The 25,984-nt window shown below is 43.1% G+C and overlaps 1 protein-coding gene across 5 annotated transcripts in view; it reads left to right on the forward strand.

The window, feature by feature from the left end:
• LOC135250121 (pleckstrin homology domain-containing family G member 3) overlaps positions 1-25,984 on the forward strand; it is a 69,682-nt gene that overhangs the window by 15,854 nt on the left and 27,844 nt on the right. For 2 of the 5 annotated variants that reach the window (XM_064326112.1, XM_064326103.1), the window contains exons 1-2: positions 18,292-18,613; positions 23,312-23,823. In XM_064326112.1, coding sequence (XP_064182182.1) covers positions 18,472-18,613; positions 23,312-23,823 — 654 coding nt within the window. In that variant the 5' untranslated portion in view covers positions 18,292-18,471. Of the gene's footprint in view, positions 1-18,291; positions 18,614-19,089; positions 19,110-23,311; positions 23,824-25,984 lie in introns of those variants that run through there. The other 3 variants (XM_064326121.1, XM_064326129.1, XM_064326137.1) reach the window with 2 other exon arrangements.

Raw genomic sequence — 25,984 nt, forward strand, 5'->3', positions numbered from 1 at the left:
TCAGGGGTAATTTTTTCTTTTTACGAGCGTAAGATAAATGTCACTGTCGAGGCGAAGCTCCTGAGCTGGCGCACAGTGGCTCTTTGTAACGGGTGCGTCTGTGCAGCTCCCCCGCTGGCTGGCGGGCGTGCTTAGCGCTGAGCTAACGCTCTGGCTCGAGCGCTGCCGGCGCGTGTCAATGGCTCCTTTTCTCTGCCGCGGCCGTCGCTCTGCCACCGCCGCCAAAAGGGGCCCGCGCCCGGGCGCCGCTGTCGCCCACGGGTGGGCGGGGCCCAAAGCGTCACGCGTCCCGCTTCTCTCTCGGGCTGTAGGACGCAGGCTTCCCTTCGCTCCAGTTGGCGCCAAACCCCCAAAAGCCGAACCGCGTCCTTTAACCCGCGGATAAACGTTGAGTCTGTAGGCTGGCTCGAAGAAAGGGGCGAAGTCGAAAGCCTCTCCGGGCTTGACCCCCGTGTCCCGGAGCCCGGGGGGAAAGGACAGGCTGAGCTGCAGCTGTGAGGAGGGACCGTTGGTTTGGGGTGAGGAGACAGGAGGAATGCGTGCGTTAAAGGGTCCCGCCGCCCTGTGTTAAGGTAAACAAAGCCCACGCTGAAGCCGCATTCCAACGCAAATTCACCTCTGGGGGCTAATATATGCGAATTCGTCTGAGGAGCACGTGTCAGGATTTCACTACTGCGTGGAAGAGCTGGGAAATCTGTTCTGAATGTGTGTGTGGCTGTGCTCAGGTCAGTAATGAAGGTGGTAGATCTGTTTCTATTGTGGTTCTTGGTTTCTGTGGTGTGTGTGTGTGTGTGTGTGTGATTTGTAATTGAGCAGACCACGTGATCTGGCGATGAAACAAAATTCAAAGTATTTTGATAAACTATTTCACAATACACTCATTTTGTCTCCCACACCCCATTTTTGGCAGCAAACATTTTATCTGTAGCCCAAAAGGAAGTACAGAACATGCTTGATTTCACTGTATATTAGTCAGTATTTTTCTCCTGTTTGTTAAGTTTGTTTTCTCTGTCAACCATTGAACTGAGGAAACTTAGGATGTTTGTTCCTCTCTTTTTAACACCAGGGGAATGGCACAGTTAAACTCAGTAAAGCCCTGTAACATCACTGTGCAGATGTTGCAGGTCCTACAGAAAATTACTAATACAAAATGCAAAAGGAGCTGGAGTCCTCTGGACTACTTTACCCAGGTGAACTATGGAACGTAGCTTTGAGATGGAGGGTGAAAGTGGGTTCTCAGACAGGAAGAGGATGCTGCATTCACTGATGGACACCGGCTCTTCCACACTATTAGAAATCTGCTATCAAAAGAAAAGTGGTGAGCTTAGCATGGATGTACACTTTCTTAAGTTTTAACTCTGCCTGAACTGCTTTGTCTGGCAGAAGAAACTGCAAGCTGAATACTTTTTTTGAGTATTTTGTATGTTAGTACTTGCTAGTGTCGTTCATTTTGGCCTTGTTAGACCAGCACACTGTGTGCTTGATGTGTGATGCAGTCACTCATAATGTTTCCACTACATGAGTCATTTCCTTTCTGTCCCTCAGGAACCACTTCTTTTTCTGTCGACCTCTGTCCATATAAAACTGGTCAGACCATTCCGTGCCAAAGAAAATATACCGTCATTATATTTATAGCTTTTTATTGCACCTGCTGCACCACACATTTCACCATAAAACCTTGCTTATTTCATTCTTAATGGCGTTACTGCATTTTACTGTAGCACTTGTGTTCCATTGCATACGGTCATTTGCTATAGAATTTTCAGAGAAGAGTTAATGTTTTGGTAGGTTATTAAATAATTGTATCAGAGGTGATGCCAGATGTCAACCATATGACCTGTCTCCCATTCAGAATTTTCCACATTAAAATCTCTCATTTAAATCAGCTAAAAAAAAAATGTCTGTTGCGACAAACATTTGCTGCTGGTTGGAGAGAGATATCACATCGCTGAACTCTTCCGGGAGTCGCTGAGGTGGGACGTGATTAATCTCTGTTTGTTATCGCACTTCCTCCCCACTGTACCGAAGCAACAGCACTCCCCCGTGTGAGTGTGTCACGGGGGCGCGACGCCACAGTAGTGTGTTAACGGAGCAGACGCCTCACCACGGCCTTACAGCACTGTGATAAAGTTAACAGTGAGCAATCAGTGATCACTCCCATCCAACAGGTGGCCTGGGTTAGAGCTGGAGATTTGAAAATGCTCAGCTCACAGGAGGACTATGTGGGGAGCGGGGGTAGGGGGGGTGGGGTTAGGAGGGGCTCGGGACTTGTGAAAAGTGAAAAGCCTGGCTGTTCAGGGTACCCTGTCTTCAAGTCTTCCTGCACTAAAATTAATTGGAATAATCTGGCCCATTGAATCCCAAGTGTAGCTTGTCGACATCAAAGGTCATCTCAGCATGGACTGTTCCGGATTTAGTTTGGGGCCTCCTTCTACAGACCTGGAATTAACAAAGCCTCAACAGGGAAAATTTAGCCATGGAAAGACATTGTTCTTTTCCCTCTATTGTTAGTACACCAGTGTTGATTGCAGACCAAGGTGACTCTTTTTATACTAAAATAGACAAAGGGGGCCTACAGACACTTCAGGGGAGGTTTTAAAAAAAAAAAAAATCTCATTATATACAGGATGTGACCATATGCTTGACCTATTAATGACTCCATTCAAAGTTTGAGACCAAGAATATAATCTACAATTTTTGAGTCAATGCTTATATTGTGACGGTCAGTAGCCTAATACCGTGGAAGCAGATTTAAACTTCCGTGTGAAATGTAAACCCATTTAGTCACTCAGCCACTCTAAACTGCTGCTTTAGTTTTGCCCATGAGTCTGCGCATGGTTTTATCCGCAAGAGAAGGTTGCATGTGAAAACCCATGCCTGTATGTGACAGTGCTGGGGACAGACCCTGGACTGCTGTTGTTCTTGTCTGTGGAGGTGTGTCATCATCAGTTAAAGCACCAGACTGCTTTAGACTATCAAAGCTTCAGCAGGGGCACACGGCTCGCTTGATCTGAGGGAGAGCTCAGAATAATCATACGTGTCAAGGAGTCTGTACTCCGGCGCACTTTCAGCGCCATATCTGATGGCCTATCACCCCTGCGTTTTGTTCAGGTCTACAGTCACCTTTGACCTCTGACTGGAGCTTTGGAATTTCCACGGGGCGGGGCTGGGAAATACAGAGGTGCGTTTGATTTGACGACCATTAGGTCGGAAAAGTTCACTCGGTGTCTTTGTTTTCCTTCGGCTTCAGCGGTTTTCATCTGCCTCGGCTGTTCCAGCGTTTCACAGCCTCAGGAGGGTGGAAGCTGCTCTGTAATGTAACTGCTGAGAGGTGTACCGCACCGCGCTCAACAGGTAATCTGCTTAATTACAGAGTAGCCACGTTAAAAACTTTAATTACTGGGTCTAGACTGCTGCGTGAGGAAAACGTAGCGTGTACAAGATGTACGAGAGCGTCATCTGTGCTGTCACGGAACAGAAAAAAAAGACCGAAGGTACAAATATGTTGTCCTCGAGTAAACACTGTGCGTTACTACAGGGATTGGAAAAATACTCATTATTTCATTACAGTTTACAGGTAATTACTCTTGACACATGCAAGTCAACTAGCTAAAAGTGCTAGATGGTGGAAATTCCATTAAACATATTTCTGCAAACAAGCCTGAGGCAACATATTGTGTTTAGCACTATGTACAGAATGTGAAAAATTGGGCCAAGTAATTAACGGTAGCTTAAGTATGCGGCTTAGCCAGCCTTTGAGCATGTCTCATAGACTGCGGCAAACTAAGCTATATTAGCCTGCCCCTAACTTTTTCTTGAGGTTTCTTGTAGACATCTAAGGCAAGCACACTTTATTGGAAAACCTCTTGTTCTAGCTGTAGAATTGAAAATGTACAAAAGATCGAACAATTGTGAAGCTCAGTAATTTTAATGTCATTATTTTAAAAATTCTGAGTGTCCTTGAAAATGTTGAGAGAGAGTAGGACGCACTGTACCCAAATAATAGTTCATGAATAAAGTTTGTAAGTCTAATGAAAGTGTGAATAAATACCTCGATAGAAAAATATGAACTTCACAATTTAAAGACACAAGGTAAAAACATTTATTTGCTCTTCTGTTGCAAAGACACAGAAACAATATCACTGTTATAGTTTCAAAAGAAAGTTGTGTGTAAGGATGTCATGTTGGGTGCCAATTTGTCAAGTCCAACTTTTAAAACGAAGGCATATAGTGCTCTATTCACTGTAAAATGATCAGCAAATTAGTTTTACTATGAGTACTTGTAGTGTGAGCTACCAAAATACTCAATGTATGTTGAGTATTTGACCTGATCTCCTGCCCTGCTATGTGCTAACCTAAACACAGTAGGACACAGAGTGGGTCAGGTCATGTGTAGCTTTGTCACTGGTGCCAATGAGGCAGACGTTCTGACCTGAGAACCCTTGGTTAACGTGTCTGTAAAACAGTTTTAACGGTGCTTTTAAAAGGCAGGAATTCGCTGATACTAGACAAAGGGCTGCGGCAACCGACTGTTAAATTGCTCAGCTGCTTAAAATGCCACAACAGAGTATTTTTTGCAGTTTCTCTGAATCCTACGATTATATTGATTTTTTAAGAACTCTCTATAACTGCATGATTTTTGTCAACTGACCCAGCTTGAACTTTTTCAACAACAGTTAATAGGAGGCGACTTTGTTTTTATTTTCAATGGACCACAGGCTTTCCAAAAGAAATTGAACATTGGTCTCGGTAGCACTACATGTGGAAAGGCAAAGAATGAGTAAATTGAGTTGAACAAGTTTATCTTTGTATTTTGGGGTTTTCCATGTCTGTCAGCACAGATAGATAAAGAACAAACTAGAAAGCATCCTCCCTTGAAACATTTAGTGGAGGAAAATCTCAGCCTGTGTCTAATTAGAAGGGAAGGTTGACTTGGGCTTTATAGCCTGTGATGGAATGTGCCACTGGTGGTGTCTGCAGCCTGCTCATCCCTAAGGAGTCTGTGGTTACAAGTTCTGAAGTGGTGCCTTCTACCTCTCAGCAGTGAGTACTTTTTCATTGCTGTAGACAGGCCAGCCTCTTTCTTTCCCAGGGGGATAAGCGCTACATGCCCCCCTCTGCCCCCATGCCTCCCCGTTCATGTCACTATTGGTTAAAGGAGCCGGAAACTCCAACCCCGGAGGAGCAGTTGTGTTGGTTAAAGATAACCTCATCCCTGTCAGAGAGACACTATCAGGGGAGAAATTTTAGCAGCCTAGTTAATGATTTTGGGACAGAGTAGGTTCTGATTTTTGGTGGGAAAAATGGTGATCTGGAAGAATGCCGCAGTTTGGCACACAGGAGCCATAGCGTGTTTCATTAAGCTAACTAGCGGAAACTTTAAAGGTGCCTGTTTTGAAAATGAGCTTTTTGGTATCATTCAGAGTGCATATATTACATCTCCAAGGTCCTCACACTGATCCTCTGATCCTGTACAACAACTGGAAAAGTGAGATGTCAGAACAATGAGTTCATGCTTTCTACCTTTCGCTTTTTCAGCGATAGTCCAGGACAAATGTACCTCTAGTACGGAGACATGCAAATCATTGTTCTTTGCATGTTGTGTATCTTTTTGGCCAAATGTTTATAATTTTTCCGCCTATGCAAAATAAATGCTGATGCACAGCACTTTTGAGTTTTTTTTTTTCCATTTACTTGTTACATTGTGGAAGTTGAAATATCCCTCACCTCAAATAAGCACATACACGTAATCCCTGAATTAATTTATTCCTTGGGGATGTTAACATGTTTTCTATTTATACAGTATAAATGTGTATATATATGTATGTATGTATGTGTGTGTGTGTGTGTGTGTGTGTGTTTGATAGAACAGGGCCTTTACAGTGTAGTCCATCCAGGTCTTTGTTTTAGTGTTAATTGAATTGCTAGACATTTGTTTGGAAGAGGAGTTGATTTCCTGTAGGAGCGTCTCTCTGTAAAGTTTTAAGAGCAGGCACCCAGAGGGCCAGTGAGAGGCTGAAGTTAATCAAGATGTAGAGCAGCCAGTAATTTCACTTTTGACCCAAAGGAAATGGGACTGACGCCGGGTACTGTGGATACTTTAGATGATTAATGGCCTTTTTGGATTGTGGGTGATGGGATGAGGGGGGAAATCTTAACTGTGAGTGACACTGCATGAAATTACCGGTCAGTAAATTGGTGTCAGAGTTTCCTGCTCATAAATGTGCTTTTTCTGGGGGGGGGGAGAGAGAGAGTTTGCCCTAATATCCTCTTTGGGGAATTAACATTATGAGAATACATTCTGTTAAATCTGAAACAGATACTTATTAACTTTACATTTCATTGACCCATCTAGATTTATTTAGCATATCTTCAGTCCCATGAAGTGCAGGTGTGTTTGCGTGAATTTGTTCTAATTTCTTCCAAGGCACTTGTGAGTGTTGGATAAGGTGTTTCCTTATAAGTATATGGATGAATTCACCAATAAGTAAATTAAAAGTTAATTTAATTTTGGAATTTCAAATAAAATTTTAATTCACACACCAGCATGTCACTTGAGTGTCAGATTTGACACTGTGAGTGACTCCATGGTGTAGGTGGGCTTGTTGGTTTTGCAGAGACTATGAAACCCAACACTAAGTCTCACCAAGTGTAAAACTGCATAGATCCTAATGACTAGGGTCCTGCAATATTTTGATATTTTTCTATATGAAGCTCATGTCAATATTGACAGTATGACAGTTTCACCAATATTGGATATATTTAATACAGATGAAATATTGTTTCAAATATTTATATATTTTCCATTAATATATTGATGTTGAACAAAGCACAACGTTGCTGGTTCCTACTTCTGACACTACAAAACGAAGAAAGTTGTTGACAGCAAAAGAATTTAGTAAATGACTTGTGTTTTCAGAGATGTTTATTGTACTTTTTATCAGCCAAACACTCCAGGATCTTTGTGTCCCTGGCACGAAACTTCTCTCTCTCAAATTCTTCGATAAAAGAAAAATGTACCTGACAAGATACCATCACTAGTTCTGGCTGCCAGAGAGGTGTCTGTGCCCTGTTCAAGTCTTGGTGCGTTCGTAAGGCTTGCAGAGCTAAACTTTGTGGAAAGCAGATAACGAAGAATGCACAACATAACATTTGTCATGAGTTGCCATCATCATCAATCTCAGTTCCTGGTACAAGCACACTTCTTAGCAGTCAAAATATCAAGTTTAAATGATTGTGTGCTTGCATGCAGTCATGCAGGTGTGCTCATGTGCACGTGCACACAAACGTGTGCAGACACACACTTGCGTAATGTACACAGTCAGGAGAAAAGAAAGAGAAATGTTGGCATGCATAAATGTGCTTATGAAAAGTGTGCACCACAGTGCCTTGAGTATGCGGTTGCCGTCCTGACAGGAATGCTGCTGTACCAGGAGTCCTGTGGGTGGATCAGGAACCTGGGAATCTCGTTCTCTCTGGGATAACTGTTTTGACAGGCCATTGGCTGTTGTCTGTGTGATGACATGCCTGTGCAAAACCCACTCAGAAGTGACTGTGCGGGCTTGTGAAGAGTAAATTAGAGCTGGTAAATGGATTAGGCAGATTAGGAGCTAGTGAGTTGAGTGAATGCTTTACAAGCTCTTCCGTACTGGTTGTAGGCTTTCAATGCAACCTCTGTTAAACTCAGACAATGTTAAGAGAAAGTAGGACATTTTCAGACTCACTTGATTGATGTTTACATTGAGGTCCCTTCAGAAACTCTGAAAAAGTTCTGCGTCATTTCATTGACTTTAACAAAGTGGCCTGCTTGCGGAATATACGTTGTAATAGCCGTGCGAATGCAACATTGTTTGCAAAGGTTTAAAATCTTCTTTTGCCTCTTCCGTGGACTGACCTCTACTAATCCACAGATAATACAGTATCACATTAAAATTCACGCACTCCCTGACCCATTTCCCAGTCTTGAATAGCTTTCTTGTGTGCAGTGCGCTGTGTAGCCATGGATCAAATTGCACAGAATTTCCTCTCTACAGTAGCCGAAAGGCCCCGAGGAGAATTTGCATGTGAGCAGTTCATATGGGCCTGTGGTCCTGTGTCTTCCCCCTTCCTCCGCAGTCGTTTCAGCACAGTGGGTCATTATCACGCTGACCTCCCACGGCACTCAGCAAGTTGAGCTTGACTGGCGCGACCTTTTCTGAAAACATTTGTATGCATTTTTGGGTCCCACAAATAAAAGGAATAAAATAAGCTTCTTAATTGATAAACATGTTGGTTTTTGGAAGACGGGGAATGGATGCATGTTTGTGTTAAGAGAAAGGGTGGGTAAACGTGTTGGGTACAGGCTGAAAAGTACGGTTTTGAATGTTGGCTTCTTTCCGCGTGCTCCTGCTTTGATTATTGGAGCGATGCCCGTTCCTGGATCAGGACCCTGGCATGGTAACAGTCCAGCAGCAGCTGAGCGTGGTGGGTCTGCGCCGACAGGGGGCGGGGTCCTGCAGAAAGGGAGCCCTGGTCAGCGCTTTGTCATCTAACTCCATTTTAATTGGTTAGAACATTCCTGTCTCCCAACCAGGAAGGTCGAGCCAAGAGAGGGACATCAAGTGAGCTTTGCTGAGGGGACCATTCTTTTGGTCCCAGGAAAGGGAGTCAGTCTTTCTGAAGGAAGGCTGTTTGACTGGTAAAATGTCAGAGAGGATTTGTCACCTTTACAAGAGAGAACACCTGGCCCATTCTTACAAAGCATCTCTTTAAAAGCGTGTTCTCAAGGTATGTAATGACATCTTTATTTACTGCCTGGCCACATTGCACTGTCAAGGCATTTTTCAGTGAGTTTGCAAGTTAAGTGATGATGAATGAATTTGATACACGATACTATTTGAAGGATGGCATAGATGCGCATTCTGCTAAAATGGTCTACATTTCAATTTCAAAGTATTATAAGTCTTCTTATGGAAATGGGTATTAATATTTCAGAGACCCATAAATGCATTTTTTGTCTTCTCAGGAAAGTAATATTGAATGTTTTTCATTTTTTGAGAAGATGTTCAGGGTTGTCTGTGGCCTGTTCAAATTTTGGTCTTCCACGTTATTGAATTAGGTTGGTGTTTATGAACATCAAGTTGTGTCCTCTCTTGAGACCTTGAGATTTTTCCTTGTCGATGCAGATTTTTCTGCTCAATTACCAAGAGTTTTCTTTGGTTAATGTGCTTAGCTCTGGTCATATACTGTGGGGCCTGTAGCTCCTTAAACCCTCTTAATTGCCAAGGAAACCTGCTTCTGCATACATTAATCAGGCAGCAGTAGCCTGCTGCTTTGGAAATGAGTCTGCACTGATTTCTGTTGGCAAGTAGCAAAGTAACTGATGATGGGTGTCGGCAAGCACGTTTGTGAATACGTCAAGTTAAACATGGACGTGGAGTCCCTGTCTCTGTGCCAAAACTTAAACAAGGGAAGCATTGTCGAATGATTGCACAATACAACCATGTCAAGTTCATTTTCTAATTCACCACTGGGTTGGTTGATTGATTGATGCTTCGCATATTGGCTATGAGAGGGGGCTTCACCATTCACTAACTGTATGTCTGGAAAGATTCAAGCCTCTGGCTCCACGTTTTTTGGCTTTGCTGGAATGGCCAGTTTTTTTTACGAAAAGGTTTCGCCGCACTCATTAAGAGAAGGGAACGCTTACGTTGATTATATTTGTGTTTTTGTCGTGGCGGTAAATCTTCAACTGACACGGGGGGAGAACCTCATTCCCAGTCACGGCAGGGAATTTCGAAAGCCGTCACTGCAAGCCAGCTGCTTCAGATGAGCAAATGAAATGGGAACGGACGGGCAAAGAAAGGGCATATATGACGGCACATTCATTGTGTGGGAAATTGGCTTTGGAGCAAATGTATTTTTGGTATTAACCCGGCCAGTTGCCGCTGCAGGGCAGTGCTGGAGCCTCTCGTCTGCAGTGCGGGACACAATTGGCTTTGTTCCGCCCGGCGCTAGGCAGAGTTCCTCAGGTTTCTGCAGCTAAAGTTTCCTTTAGATTGACTCTGATTAGAGCCACCTCCACTGGCTTGTGCTGCGTGGCTTAAAGTGTGAGAAATATAAATTTGCTTATAGGCACATGTATTAGGGTGTTCTGCTCATCATATTCCTCTGGTGTATGCATTGTGTTGCTATCTTCATAGGGGCCATAATCTTAGCATTGGTTTGATGGGAATAGGCTTGTTTAAAGCTATTATTGGCCAATACCCATAGGACTTTTGATATTATCATGCATCCCTACTTTAGATTCCTTTTTTTCCAAAGGCCTTTGGAAAGGAGACTTGGCTGCATTAGCTGTTCTGTGGGCTTTAGCAGGACTTGGAACTGTGATAACACCCATCCCACATAAGCTCCACGTACACCTCCAGTGTATCTGTACAGTCATCTGAATTTGAATGAATATTACAGCTGATCACTTGTGTACAACAGGACCTTGTATTTTCCATAAATGGAAATTAGCAAAAGGTAAATTTTGTACAGACATTAGGAAGAATGTTTTTACACAGAAAGTAGTCAATGTGTGGAATAGCCTGTCAGATCACATAGTAGAGGCAAAAACTCCGGGGATTTTCAAGATTAGGCTTGATAGATACTATCTAGTCTGTAGGTAATCAGAACACTAGGTACAGTTTACAGTTTAGGAAAATGGCAAACATTGTTGGGCTGAATGACTTCTTGTCGTTATGTTATGTTATTATGCAAATTAATTGAAATGACTGTATGATTTCCTCCACATTAAAAGGACACTGTAAGCAGCACTGTTTTTTGACTTGTGGGGTGTGTGGGTTAGAATTAGGAACAAAACTGCATGTCAGTGTCAGCTCCAATCTCTAACATGTGACTGAGAGGCTTCTGTCTCCCTTATAACCAGCATACCCTGGTCTGCTCTGCACCTGTCTGCATGTCTGTCCTTTCTTCCTTAGCACCCCCAGATCTGGTGTAGAGCTTTCAACATTGTAGCCACAATTGTAAACTGGATTTGTTTAACTGTTCTAGCAATTGTCACTGTTCTGCTGTTAAAGCCTACTGTTAGCATTCATCATTTAAATTTGGCTAAAGCTGTACATTTAAATTTATGCTATACAGTGTATGGAAATGTTTATATTTCCAGCTCACAAACAAAATCCAAGTAACCGAAATAGGGCAAAAATCTGCGCACACGCTATTTTTTCAGTGCTTTTTCATAAAACACATACATATATTTACTGGTTGTTTCTGTTAATGGTATATATTAATTTGTGAGAAAAAATATGAGACAATAATGACAGAGAATAGGACTGTGCAGGTCCTCCATGGCAAAGTTGCAGCACACATGCGAATGCACAATCGCTCACACACACCCTCATATACTGTGAGAGCTGTCTTTGTAATGTCTTGCTCATACATATGTATATCAGAAGTGCTAGTTCCAACCATCTGCTGTGCTAGATTGAGAGTTTTACTGAAGTGGGAGTTGGTGGGGCCCATGGTAATTGCACACAAATACTGTGATCACTCCTTGTCTGAGTAATCTCTTTTCCTCAGGCTGCCGGTTCTATTAAAGTGCATTTACCATTTTACATGTATACTGCCTTGTACAATGGACTTTTTTTGTACTAAGACTATGGGACACAAGTAGGATTTTTTTCCAGATGGACCAAAACATCCTGTAACTGTATGGTCACAAAATGCATGCTCAGCTGTACAGGGTCCACTTTGAGTAATACTAATAGGTCACTTCTGAGGCCTCATACTTGTAAGTTGAATCACAGATTTAGCTGTGATGGCCAGTTGCAGTGTGGGTATTCTTGTCATCTTTATGCATTTTATCACGGATGGAAAATTTGCATGGATTGTGTTTCTTTTCTGTGCCTCCATTACTAGACAATCACTTGAGTTTCACACATTCCATGATTTGTACAGATTTGCTAATGGATAAAGCATGCAGTATGCTAAACACAGTCACACTTCTAACATGTTGTCTGTCAGGCCTGTTAGGACAAAGAATCGCCACATTTACTACTTTTATATACATTGTCCGAGTAATTCTTGGAAGTCTTTTTTTTGCCTGAATCATTTAGTAGTATAATCTTTCCAAGAAATACTTGTTTTTTTTTAAATGTGACCGATAATGCACTTCAGCAGTGTACCCTTGAGAAAATGCCACTGAGATGACACAACATGATATGGTTGGTTTTGGAATGTAAGAAAATGCTGTATTTAGTAGAGCAGAGGACAAGGCTTGTGCTATATTTAAAATGCATGGCCAAAAAATAGTCTCTTTGCTTCTCCATTAGATCTATATTTATCAAATATGGCTGAATTCTTTTGAAATGGAAAATCTGAACAACCGGATTATAGTTAAGTGGGTAAACAAACCTGAACCTTTCACTGTCAGATAGACTGTTTCAAGTTTCCCCTTTTCAAGTAGGTTGTATAATGACCGGTCAGGTCCCTTAATAGGTTAATATGGGAATGACCTTTAGCAAAATATTCCATTCCCTTTTTTTTTAAATGTGCTGATTGTATTAATCCCTAACATCTCATTATCAAATGGTTTCAGAAACAGTCACTGTCACCCTGGGGCACAAATTAACTGTATTCAAAGTCCAATCAGGAAACTCAACCTCAACAAAGCGTACTTCCCTATCTGGTGGCCTGAAACAACTGATTTGTTTTGTGGCTCAACGCTGTTTGGTGACAAGGCTGTCAGAAACACTGAGCCCATTAATATCGACTTCCCTGTCAGTGAGGGCCCTAAAGGCATGTTCCAGGTGGTTTGGGATGTCAGGAATGGGAAACAGCAGGGAGAGGCCTTGTTGACGGCTTTTTCATCGAGCAGACTTTGAGCATTTCCCCCACAGAAAACATCCAGGAATTCTAGGAACTGGAATAAGAATTTCAGAGACCCAGCCAACCCTGTCAAGTCCGCAGACCCCTCTCACACCCCCCGTTTAATGCAACATCTGCTAATCTTGTTGGACACGAGCAGCTAATCCCACATAATCTCCAAAGCATTTTAGAGTTGCAACATGAAACGAAGGACAACTCCAGAGTGTTCTATATACACTAGAAGGCTTTTATGGTTGTAAAAACAAGCAGTTCCTTCCATCCTATGTCCTCTCCCAGATTGTAGTATCATGGTTAAATCTCCATTTCACAGAACCCCATATCAGAGCGCTATGCTAACTCAGAACCTTGACTGGGTTAATCATTCTATAGTTCAAACAAGAGTGAAAACAAAGATGACCCCTTTACCTTTTATTCTAGGATATCCTGTATTTTTCACGTTCTTAGCCATTCTCTGAGGTCAATGGATTGATTGGCAGATTTTCATGTGTACAACGACTCTAAATGCTGACTTCATCTGACTGACACTATTGGGAATGATCAAAGGAGGATTAGCGTAGTTGCTATGTGCACGTGTAAGGCGGCGTTGTTAAACATCAATATGTGGATTTACGCGCATATTTACAGTGTAGTCTTTCCAGTTTCATACTCGACTTCAGTGTTTGCGCCATGCTGTTTTTAAATCCTATCTGGGCCTGTAAATTGTAAATCCTTTACTCTTGGCACACGAGACATCGAGATGACCTGTGTGATCCCAGAACAGAGCTCCATTATGCTGCTGCAGGAGAGACACAGAGATGGAGCAGCAAGGTATGCAAATGCCCTTGCAAATTTGCAGTTACAGATACAGCTGTGTGAGCAGGACGCACAACACTGCGTTTACCTACTGATAGCAGCGTGAGGCGCAGACCCACAACAGGATGCCAAAATCATTTAAATAAATGAAAATGTGCTAGCTTGTTTAAAAGGCATAGCTTCTCTTCTTTACTGTGTTGATTCTTCCTGCTGAAAAAGGAGGCAATGGGATAATTCCTCATCTAATCGGGACCTGATTTTACCCAGCTAAAATGACATATTACCCGTAAGATGAAGAATCCTCCCAAGTCCTTCTCCTGACCTCCTTCTGCTCGTCGCAACCGGGCGTGTCGTCTGCCGTGACTGAAGAGCTGTGGACGGACGCTGATGGCGAATCGATCGCTGGCGTGGAGGATGGCCTTTGGCACGCACATGAGTCCCCCGTGCTTTCCATTTGAAGGCGGTGATTTTTGAAAAATATTTATGTCTCTTTAGGCTGCCGAGGAACGCATAACATGCCCCTCGCACGCATAAGGAATTTCTGGTGCGTTGGCCTCTGACAGTAAATGCAGTCTTCTGTCAGATGAAGTATCCCCTTACAAATGCCTTTGCTGGTATTTAACTGTAGGTAGAAAAAAGCTCCCTCCTACTGATTTATTTAGGATAGGAAATGATTTATTGCCCCAGACCAGAACACATCCTCACACACTATCAGAGAGAACAACGGCCTCCGGACAGACTGTTTATTCTTTTAAGTGTTGGCTCAGCCACTGACAATGAGGTTATAATAGGATGTGCCTCCTAGCCTCCTGCTCAAGGTTACGTGCTTGTATTGTGTTGGCCTAAGCCCCTGGTAAACTAATCACGTTTCCTTTTCAGAAGACAGCTAACCATTGTGCTGTGACATTGTCTATGGATTCATCTGCGCCATCCTATTTTGTAATTCTGCCTGGCTCAACACCACAAAAAACCCCAACAAACAATCAAAACTACCCAAGTGTATTTTATATTATGACATTTGTCATATTTACTTCTTTTTTTAAACCTATGTAATATGATCATTTTAGGTTGTTATACATAAAGAAGCAAAGAAAACAAATACATTCCTCTCCAGCCTATTCTATTCAGTTGTTGAGATTTTGAAGTCCCCATAGTGCCTACTAGTGGAGGATTTGATATTCATCATTTGGATACCACTCTTATTGCACGATTAGCATGTCATTCATGTTTTAACCAACCAGCAATGCACCCCTTTAGTAGGCTGCCAATCAGGAATTAACTGGAAGTGAATATCCATATTGAACAAACAGGCCATGTCAGACCTCCAGACCTTGCATTTAGAAATGACATACTTTACGTCAGAAGGAAATTTTACAGTTATAATCCTGATTATATGTTAAAAATAAGTATGGCTCTTAATCTTGTGGCTTAATGAGCATTTTAAGTAACACAGTAATCAGTTTTCCAGTAAAGCTCGTTGAAATGTTTTGTGCCAGTATAAGGACAGAACTGAGTCTCAACACATACTATAACTTTAATGCCAATTGAAGAGAGAAGTTGACCACCAAATAGAGTTGAGTCTAAAGCTTCAGTTAGGGCTTTGATAAACCCAAACACACAAGACAGGTAAGGCCACAAAGTGGATCAGTTTACCCTACTGGAGGTGGGCAAAGTATTACCAAACACCTGTCACATTCCTTGGGATTTAGCCATATCCTGCTCAATGTGTTGACGTGTAAATACCAACTCGCAGGTGTTTGGGAATTCCAGGCAACTGGATCAGTGGCGGGGTGGGTGGGGGGTTCGGGGGGCGGGCTGGGGATTTCAGGGGCAGAACGTTCCTGTTGTTTTTCTTCCCATCGTCTGACACTAATGGAAAACCTGTGGCTTTTAGGAAAGCAAATGCTCAAGTAAGTATGGTTCTTTGTTCTTATAACAAAAAACATTATTTTTACTTTGCGTAATCGAGTCCTCTAAAGCTTCTCAGATGCTTTAATGTCTGTGTTTGTTCTCAGACGCCTTAGTGTGTTTGTACATACTAATGAATGATGAAATGTGCGACTATCTGTGGAATGTTCCATTATGGCAGATGAGTAATCTACTCTTTATGTTTTTTCTGTCCAAAGTCCTAAAGTTTTCTTTTCACAAATCCCTGAACTGTATGTTCCAACATACCCTCATTGTGATTACTACCCTAAAGTGTTTGTGTAGATTGTCTGCCATTTTCTGTGGTTGAAGGGAAAGAAAGTTGAGGAATGATATGGTATTATGATAAGCTGTGTAATTTCCCTGTCCAGTACCAGAAGCTTACAGTGCTGGGAGACAGAAGTGAAAACACACAGTGACTGGATCTGTCCTCCCATGGTAGACCGGGGGGAAGACGTGGAGCCTCCAAGCCTGTCATTGGCTTTTAAATGCTTACAGATTCCAGTAGAAATATGAGGCTTCTGGTGGTTCCATGAATGCTTTTTGTTCATTGAATATTTTTGTAGACATTTTTTCCAGAAGTGGAACGACACCAGGAGGATTCCATTTATGGATGTCCTACTGGGAACAGGAATATTGCTGAATAGAAATTGATGTGTGTTTGTTGAGCTGGTTGCGTATTTTTCTGTGGTGTCCGTGCCTGGACTCCAGCGGGAGTATGTGTGAGTTGCAGTGCTCCTCTGCAGCCTAAAGCGCAGGAGCTGCCTGTGGCGGCTGAAGGAGGCTTGTGGAGGTGTCATTGGGAGTGGGAGACGTGCTGATCCTACACTCACAAGCACTGACCTCATCTCCAGGTCCATGATTTGGGTTCCTGAGAGTTGCCTGCAGCTTCAAAGCCAGTTGAATTTCTCAGATGAAATCGTTGGCTTCAAACTGCTAGTGAACGTCATCGGAAAGGGAGGAGGGCTTATCGCTGCAGTGGATAATATTTTCTGATCTTAGCTAAGCAATGCTTTTCGCTATGTTATAATGCAGCCAGGAACGCAAGGCATTATCTTGAGGTTACACCTAATTACTTGATCTAATTTATGTCCGATTTGTTTTCTTAATGACGGGAGTGCTTAGATGGTGAGCTGATTAGAGGGTTGAATTGAAAACTTGTCCAAAGAATGTGTCCCTCCACATTCTTACTCTAGATGACATATTAGCATCTGGCCTTGTTCCAAAGGGCAAGCTTTTATTTACCTATAATACATAGAAGTTCAGATCTTTGTGGCTAAGACATCAAGTACTGTTCCAAACCTCAAGTAGACAGTGTAAGCATGCATATGAATTCCAACCAACGTGTTTTTGCATACTTGGCAGGAGAGAAAGTCATCGCATGCAATGAAGCATGCTTAACCCATACTTGTCATTCCCACAAGTATGGGTTGTTTGATGGTTCATATAAAACTTCAGTCAAAGAAGCACTCAAGCAGTGCTTGAGGAATTTGTGTACTAATGTTATTTGTAAATAAGTGTGTTATTTTCTGAATATAATGAACTAAAGTGTTACTAGGTATGGGTGGATTGATAGATATCAATAATGCACTCGTCTTAGGTTAAAGTTGTTTGAATGAAGCAAAAGACCAGATTTAATTAGGTTTATGCTGTGCACTCGCACACATTGGGGTATTTACTCATCAGTATGCTTGACAGTACAGATGGCTGAGTGCCTCCGTGCACTATGGTCATTTACAGTATTACTGTCTTCCTGTTCCTGGTGCCCGTACTACTCAATAGTCCATGTGCTGATTTCATCCAATGGTGTGTCACAAAGTCCAAGTCCATAAACACCATTGTGAGTGATGTGAGGCTGTTGTGATCACCCTGCCATGCAGGGCCTGGGTGGAGAACTGGGAGTGAGTCTGACTCATGGTATGCACCTTTGCCTGGTTTTGAAGACATATTGTGTCTGACACATGTTCCTGATTTGCTTTTGTTTTTCAAGCAATGAGGTCAACCAAAACCATGGTGGTATTCATCACAATAAGACTGAGATGTTTTCTTTTTTTTACATGAATGCATAAAATTTTCAATTTTTCAGGATTAGCCATTCTTTACTTGTCTACACATTAAGGCAAAACAAAAATTTGTTAGAGCGTAAATAATTCATTATGTCATCCAAGTTACCTTGACGATTAAGCTGAATATCTTTCTTTGCTCCTCATTTTTACTCTCTAAAAGACTGTACTGTTGACACAAACTAGGCCCACGAATGTTGGTACATATATAGCAAAATCTCTCATTTGTTTTTATTATGCTCTTAGAAAAATATGTTGAAATTTTTATCTGTGATCATGAACTGCTTATGACAAATTCTCTCAGATTGTAAAAATTCTGGGTTTTTTTATATCAACTTTGATTTAAAGACAACCGTGTCTAGCAGTTATGTCAGAGTTTACAGTTATTTTACAGTGCAGTCTATACTCAGCTGGTCTGGCACAGACACTGAATGCTGTTGTGTTTCACGGCATTTCGCTGGGCCGCCTTTGCGCTGGAGAGCGGGTGAGTTCGTAGTCTGCGCTGGAAATGTGAGAGAGCGCTTTCTGCCATGCATTCCTGCCCTCGAACCCGCCCCCACGTCCACCCCCACCCCCACCCCCCCTTAGCGTCCGGGGCGTGTTCCTGTGTGCAAGCGTAAGCCCAAGCCGCTGCGGTGTCAGTCGCGTTTCACCTGTGAGCCTCGGAGTGTTTGCCTGAGTGCTCTCCCACTTTGAGCCTGAGGACAGGGGGGCCCTGCTTCAGCGGTACCCATGAGGAGACTGAGGGACGGGGGGCTGTCTTTCTTTGTTCTGTTGCCCTCACCCCCCACCACTGCCCCCCGGTGGGGAGTAAAGAGCCATGAGTCTGCTTGGCAGAACCAAGGAGTGGGGCTGGGGGCTCCCGCTAAGACCAGGTGTGGTGGATATAGCCGGCAGCAGAAACGTCTGGGAAGAACGGACCCTCCTGAACGGCCTTAACCGGAGGATATCCCGTTGGTTCGGTGAGTCTTTGGCTCTGCAGCTTTACGGCAAACATACCATGGGTTTGCCCTAATCTTTTACAGAAAAGGACAGCGAATTTTCAATTTTACTCTGGCCATTTGCATGCAAAATTTTTTGTGGCAGCCTGCACAGAGGGGAAGTTCTTTAAGGTTAGTTCATAGAGCGCTTTGTACCAGGGTGTTTTGAATGAGGTCATCCCCAATTCATGAGTGTGCTCGGCCCAGCTCCCAGAGAGGGTGGGCATCTCGAGTCTAGACCTGAATCTTGGCTCTCCAGTAAAACTGAAGGGCTGAAAAAGTGTGATTCACCATGTGAGAACACACTGACATCAACCATCTGCAAGTCAGCACTGCAGTACGCCTGCTCCGATGGGAACAGAGTGAGATTATTCCTCCTCTGCTGGTTACTCATTCTACAACCCCTGCAATGATGCCTGGTTTCCGGAAGGAAAAACTCCAAAACAACACAGGCCAATTATATACCATAGACACCTCTGTAAGTGTACTTTTTTTTTGGATTGTTACAGTTCTGTGGGCTTTGAATGGTCAACTTTATTGTATGCAAACTGAGAGATGAATTACTGAGGCTATATTTCTAAATGTATCCAGTTGACCATGTTGTCTAATTTATCAGTATGTTCGCTAGACTTGTAGCAACCAAGTATATCATTTTCAATGTGAGCAAAACCCTGCTTTTCTAAATGCCAACTCGTTGATTTGTGTGGCGTTTTGGTTGAGTACCTTCCAGATGTGAGCCACTGCTTGAAAAGTGCTTGGACTGTAGCCCTGTAACAGGGTAGGGTAATGATTTATAAGAATGATCATTACAGCTTGTGTTGTTACTACAACTGCTGTTAGTAGAAGAGTTTGAGAGGAGCGTTTCTAGCAAAACACTTGCCCAGAGTTCTGAACAGGGTTTCCTCTACGTCCACCATCCCTGGGGAGTGAGGTCATTCGTACAGAGAGTAAACGGGACTTTCTCTCTTTCTGGTGTGTGTGCCGTAATGGGAAGGAAGCAGCGGAATGCACGTTGTTTCCATATTTGTGATTTTGGGAAAGTTCAAAATCTCCCTAGATTTGAACTTTATGGCCATGGCATGCCTGCTTCTCTCTCTCTCTGTCTCTCATGCTCTCTCTCTCTCTCTCTCTCTCTCTCTCTCTCTCTCTCTCCCCCTCCCCCCCCCCCCTCTCCTGTACTCAGGGGGAGTTTACTCCTTTTATGACCATCACTGTGGAGGTGAAAGTCCAGCTCAGCTTATTGGGGATGTCCAGATGGAAATGATATTCTAGCTTGAGAGTGTTTCCTTGTGAAGGGAGTTTGGTCAGTGTTTGCGCTCTGGGATGGAGCACAGGTGAAACAGGATTGTCTTGGGGCAAGATGATATCCTGCTCACCCTGAGACCTCAATGAGTCCACACTTAAAATAAACAGAATCTGAAGATACCTGTAATACCTTTAATACCTGTCTGCGCTAGAAAGGGGTAAAAATGCCTTTGAGTGAGAGCCTGTTTCTCCATCAAAAATGCACACAGTTAAAAAGTTAATTTCACAAAAATTAAGGTTTATCAAGGAATGCTTTAAAATGCTTAACCATGTCACCTTCTGGATCTGGCATGGGCTTTCTTCCAGCTTTCTGTTATTTTCAGATATCATGCAGTTCAAGTAGTGTGGCCCTTTCTGTTGCACCAACAGTGTATAACTGCTTCCACTGCTTCTTTTTAATAAGAGCTGGCCTTTTCTCAGACCTACTCAGAACTTGTTGGGCCTGTTGTATTGTTCCAAAATAAATATTCCCAAATCATGATGTTCCCTAGGTTTTGATTTGTCCCAGTTTATGTATCCTTTTGTTCATGTTATTGACTGGTGGTTTGAATAAATTATATTGTATTCATGAATGAGATTTCCAAGTTACGCAAACTAAAAGCAGGAATGCCCAACACTGTTAATTGGATAATGACTCATTGCATAATGTCTTTAAGACAGAGGTCATAGGTGAGAGCTATGATCTGTGTCACACAAATATGTTTTATTCTGTGGATACAGAGTACATGGGCCTCTGTGAGAGAAATCCTTCCGGTGGTCTCAGATATCCAATCTCACCCTCTAAGGGTAAGAACATTATTGCATCAATACAGAAAATATTTATTATGTTGCTTATGCAAGCTTATGAGATGAAGAAACTCATTGGTTTTGGCATTACATAGAATCGGGGTGTTTTATTTATATGATGTCCCTCAAGGTTGGTGCAGCTCTTTGTGTCCTATCCTGAATCACTGTTTGGGTGGCATGGATTACTAGTGCCTACAGCTTCCTGTGTTTACTCTTGTCTTTCCCCTGTCTACAGCTCTCTGCCGAAGTTGTAATTTCATGCCAGGGAATCTTATCTTTTATTTTAGAATTCAGATTGAGGAAAGCATTCAATAACCAGTACAGTAGCAGTCAAACATATTGACCTCTGTCACATTGTGGAATGTCTCTTTTTGTTGAACTGCCCTTTCCAGTGGTTGCAGCTTAACAGATGCTGGAGTTATTTTGCAGACCGTTTTGTGCTGTTTGTTGTGGCAGATGTTTCTGTCTTTTCTGACTGTCTGCAAATCCAGTTGTGGGTCTGTAGTGGGTTTTTCTGCACACTTTCCTTTCCAGCTCTTAATTGAATTTGCAAACACTTGGATGCAGTTTATTTGACGGATGGCCTGGAAGGAGTTTGTCTCACTCACTCAGTCATCTGCCTTGAAGACACTATTTCAGACTTTTGGTTTCTCTGTTGTTTAACTCAAAAGGTGAATTTTACAGAAAGTGTGACCTTGTTTTTGCATGTAGTCTGCTCGGAAAGGCCATCCATTAATCATAACGTCCATTAATCTCTCCTCTTACCTAAAATGCATTAGTATCCTTTAAATCCTCTTGTAATAATAGTTAGCAACTATAGTATAGTAGTATATACTATAGTGTATATGCATCACTTGTACGTTGAGGTTGTATTCTCTGATCTGTATTTCATGTTCTTAAGTTCTGAAGGTAAGGTTTCCCAGCCATTACTTCGCATTTAAGCCGCTTTTCCACCGCATGTGTGGCGTTTTGGTTTTACAGCAGTGACAGTGTTTGGGAAAGTTTTGACCTGTGAAGTAACTGAGCTCACTTCATTCAGCAAAGTGGAGAATCATGATGTCACATTTGAGATTAATAGCCTCCTGGATTCTCTTTTATTTAACTTTTTAACGGCAGGACATAAACGAGGCTCAACATTCCCCCGCTGGTCTGCCCTGATCATTTCCCCCAGATCCAGGGAACTGTTGTCATAGCTTTGGCAGGAAACTGCTGGGTTTTCCACAGGAGGTGAAGTGTCGTAATTTGGTCTTGACTGTAACCATCTCAGAAAGCCCCCTTTGCAGTAAAGTCTTGAGCCCTTCAGGCTTGAAGCTGGATCCAGGGGCCATGCGGTCATTGCTAACATACTGTACTGTACCTTTTTCAGATGTGCACTGTATCTGCAAAATGGCTTTCCACTGCTAATATTTTCATTATAATTACATTTTTATACAGTTTAAAAATGTTTTGTTTAATACCACTCAATAGATGCACAGGATATGACCTCACAAGTGATCATTTTTTTCCATTGAGTAACCGTAGCTGTTATCAGTATGATTTGGATGAGCAGTCTTGTTTTGACAGATACGTTAAAATTATGTACTGTTTAGTGCAGGACATAGGGCCATTCCCGTGTGAAATGCAGCATGAGTTGAGTTTCCCCTCATTGTTAGGTTTCCATGGGGATTGGTACGTCAGCGTGTTAAAGCACCCCAGCGGTAGGGAGAAGTGCAGCTCCTTCAGCGCTTCAGAGTGAAGAGCTCTTTGGGCTGTGCTCTTTGGGAGTCGACCCCCCAATCCCCCCCACCCCCACCCCCATAACTCCAGATGTGGAGGTCCGGGGTTGCTTTAACACCCCCCTGTAGTTTAACAGTGGAACATTGTGGGAGTAGTGAGAAGTCTGCTGTGCAACTACAGGGACATTAGCTGGACCAGGTGCGAGCTAGGTTCATGCTGAGTCTACAGGTCCAAGTCCATGTAGAGTTTGTAGACCAGGTCCATGTTGACTCTGCAGGCCAGGTTCATGCTGAGTCTACAGGTCCAAGTCCATGTAGAGTGTCAATGTTCTCGTTTGAATGTGCAGGCCAGGTCCATGTTGAGTGTGTAGACCAGGTCCATGTTGAGTGTGATGGCCAGGTTCATGTTGACTGTGCAGGCCATGTTCATGCTGAGTCTACAGGCCAAGTCCATGTTGAGTGTGCAGGCCAGGTTCATGCTGACTGTGTAGGCCATGTCCATGTTGAATCTACAGGCCAGGTCCATGTAGAGTGTGCAGGCCAGGTTCATGTTGACTGTGAAGGCCAGGTTCGTGTTGAGTGTGAAGGCCAGGTCTATGTTGAGTGTGAAAGCCTGGTCCATGTGGAGTGTGCAGGCGAGGTCCATGTGAGTCTGGTAGCTTTCTTAAGTGTTTTGACCTCGAAATTTTGAGAAGCTGTGCAATGAAAGTAGAATTCACAACCATCCTGTTTATGCTATGTGTGTTTTTATGTGTTTCAGTATCAAACTCTCAATTTGTGCCAGTTTTCCTTTGTGTAAATTGTTGTAAAATCAGATATATGAGAAACCGGCCTTTTCCTCTTGCCTAAGATTCTCTCTCTCTCTTGCACGCAGAATCGCCTCGGTTGTCCACGGCCTCCTCGGTCAGCAGCAATGAGCGGATGTCCACGGCGACCATGTCGGACTGCTCCGCCTCCCTCAGTGCCGACTTGGCCGACGGCGAGCGCCCGGTGAGCCTGGTGTCCACCCTCTCCTCCGGCTCGTCCCGGGACGGGCAGAGCCTGTACGGGAGCACCGCCGCCCTCCCCGGCGCCGCGCCCTGCCCGGGGGACGACATTGACCTGGAGCTGAGCCCTGCAGGAGGCGCCAGGGAGCAGCAGCAGCAGCAGGGGCACGTGGACCCAGGGGAGACGAGGAGAAGGGGGTTCCCCTTCCGCCAGAGCAGGTCTCCGCACAACAACGCCGGCAACCCCAGCGCCACCGAAGGAGCCAACCAGCCCTCCACCTCGCCCTTTGCGGCCAAGGCCATGGCCCCCAACCCCAAGCTCACCTACGTGGACCGTGTCGTCATGGAGATAATCGAGACGGAGCGCATGTATGTCCGGGACCTGCGCAGCATCGTGGAGGTGAGTGGCTGCTAAGGTGGCTCGTGAGCACAGGGCTTGGGTTGAATGGAGACTAATTATTTCACTAAAGGTACAAATCATTTGTCTGTTGAATTTGGTTGCAGTGCTACTGACAAAAGTAATATTTTGGGTGTAAATGATGATTTGCAGTACATTTATCTCCTGGATAAAAGTTACAAAGTGTTATGTACAGTTCACCAGCTGAAATTTGGATTGAAATGGTTGAAACAGGGCTTCCTTCTGGGAAAGCAGATTTCTTTGTTGTTTTTTTGGTTGGAGTTGCAAAAACCAAACCTGCCGTTTTAAAGAAGTTATACAAATCATCCCTGGTAATCTGCGGAGACCTTCAAAGTGGAACTGCCACCACATTTGGATGCATTGAGAGGGCAGAGGTCATGGCCGGAAAAGCTGTCCTTTGTGATGAGCTATGCTTTGTTGGATGGTTTGTTGGAGGCTGTTTGCTCTCGGCGTGTCATGGTTGCGTGAGTTTCAGCATGCTTGCCCTTTCTTGGTGTGGTCTATTCAAAAGTGCAATTCTCAGGATTCCTAGCTCAAGGATTCATGAGCTGTTGAAGTAATGAAGTTGTACAGTTCATAGCCTCCAGGTTTCTCTGCCAACAGTCATGTTGAATTTCCTGCTAAGTCCTGTGCAAGTTAAGGGCTGGGTCAGGTTCAGCTACGCTCTACAATCGCCCAATTTTTATGTCTTTTTTTAGAATAATATCATGTATAAAAAGTGTAAAATACAGCAAGCAGTCTACTACCTAATAAATCAATTTAGATTTACTTTTTAGATATTTATTTACACTTTTTACAAAATACAGCTGTGGTCCTTGAGTGGTTATGCTTATCACGATTAATCTAGACCAGCAATCACTTTACTTCCTTAGCAGCATTCCACAATTTGTCTCAGAACATTAACTTCACATTGGAAAACAATTGGTGTCAACAGGTGAAAGGAATGTCTTCTGGAAAAGAACCTACTATACACATGGGGATGCTGTTTTGCCGTTAAACCTTAATTTACTTTTACACTACACGTAGAGAGAGAGAGCTTATTATAAGACAAAAACTTACAGTAATGAGTGCTCAGGGTATTGTAAGACTGTGTGGTTGAAATTTAATAGGCCCATAGCGTAGCAGAAGTGGCCTTTGCTTTTGAGAAAAAAATGCAAAGTGCTTATAAAAAAAGTGGTGTCCTATTTGCAGCAGCAAGGATATTCAGCTTTAGAATTAGTCTGCACCCCATGATCCTTAGCAGTTTCCTGAATTCTTGAGAATAAACGTATAGGCAGACATGTGCTCTGTGAATTGTATGGCTTATGTTTGCTTGAGTCATAAGTGTGTGCACTCTCCCTGACCTCCTTTCTATTAGGAAATGGGAGTATCAGTAACATGACATTCCTGGTACTAACATGATGCTGTGCTTGTGATCCCTTTTGTACCATCAACAGAATTTGTACTGAATCCTCTTGATGGTAGTCAGTTTGATGTACATTTCACAAAATAGTAAATCCATAAAGGTTAGCCAAGCCTACCAATTCAATGCAATTCCTATTAATTGAATCAGCCCTCTTCCCATGGAGAGCTGCCATTCTCTCTTACCGGTAATTAATTTAGTCCAGCAATCAATAATCAATTCAGTATAGCAGCGTTAGTGAAACTGGCATGCCCTTGTGTGCATATGTGTGGGTGTGTGTGTGTGTGTGGGGGGGGGGTAATAGAGGAGAGAGGGTTGGTTTCTGTTTCAGGCTGCGTTGCTTCTTTCCGCTGTTGTTTGACTGGAGGTGACGTGGGAAAGTGGTCTAACACTGGAGGCGGAAATTAAAACCTTCTGAATGTCTTGGCTGCTGAACCCAGTGGAAAGCCCAAGGTCACAATTTAAAATGATCCCTTGGAGAGCCAGCTATCTGCTCCACAGAGACAACTCCCCAGCTAGTTAACACTCTCATGTTTACTCAGTCAGTTACATTTTTGCCTCGCTGCTGTCTGAAATAAACTTTCAAATCAAAATGAAACTTCTGAGTCAAGATGTTGAAGGTGGAATTATTGGTGTTCTACCGGGGTAAGTAATGATTTAGGTTTTGTCCAGGTTTGTCATGTGAAGTATCTCAAAGCATTATGTAGTGTATGCTTACCTGTATCAATAACACTGGCTGTA

Source organism: Anguilla rostrata, chromosome 1 (genome assembly GCF_018555375.3).
Source record: "Anguilla rostrata isolate EN2019 chromosome 1, ASM1855537v3, whole genome shotgun sequence".
NCBI classification, from domain to species: Eukaryota; Metazoa; Chordata; class Actinopteri; order Anguilliformes; family Anguillidae; genus Anguilla; species Anguilla rostrata.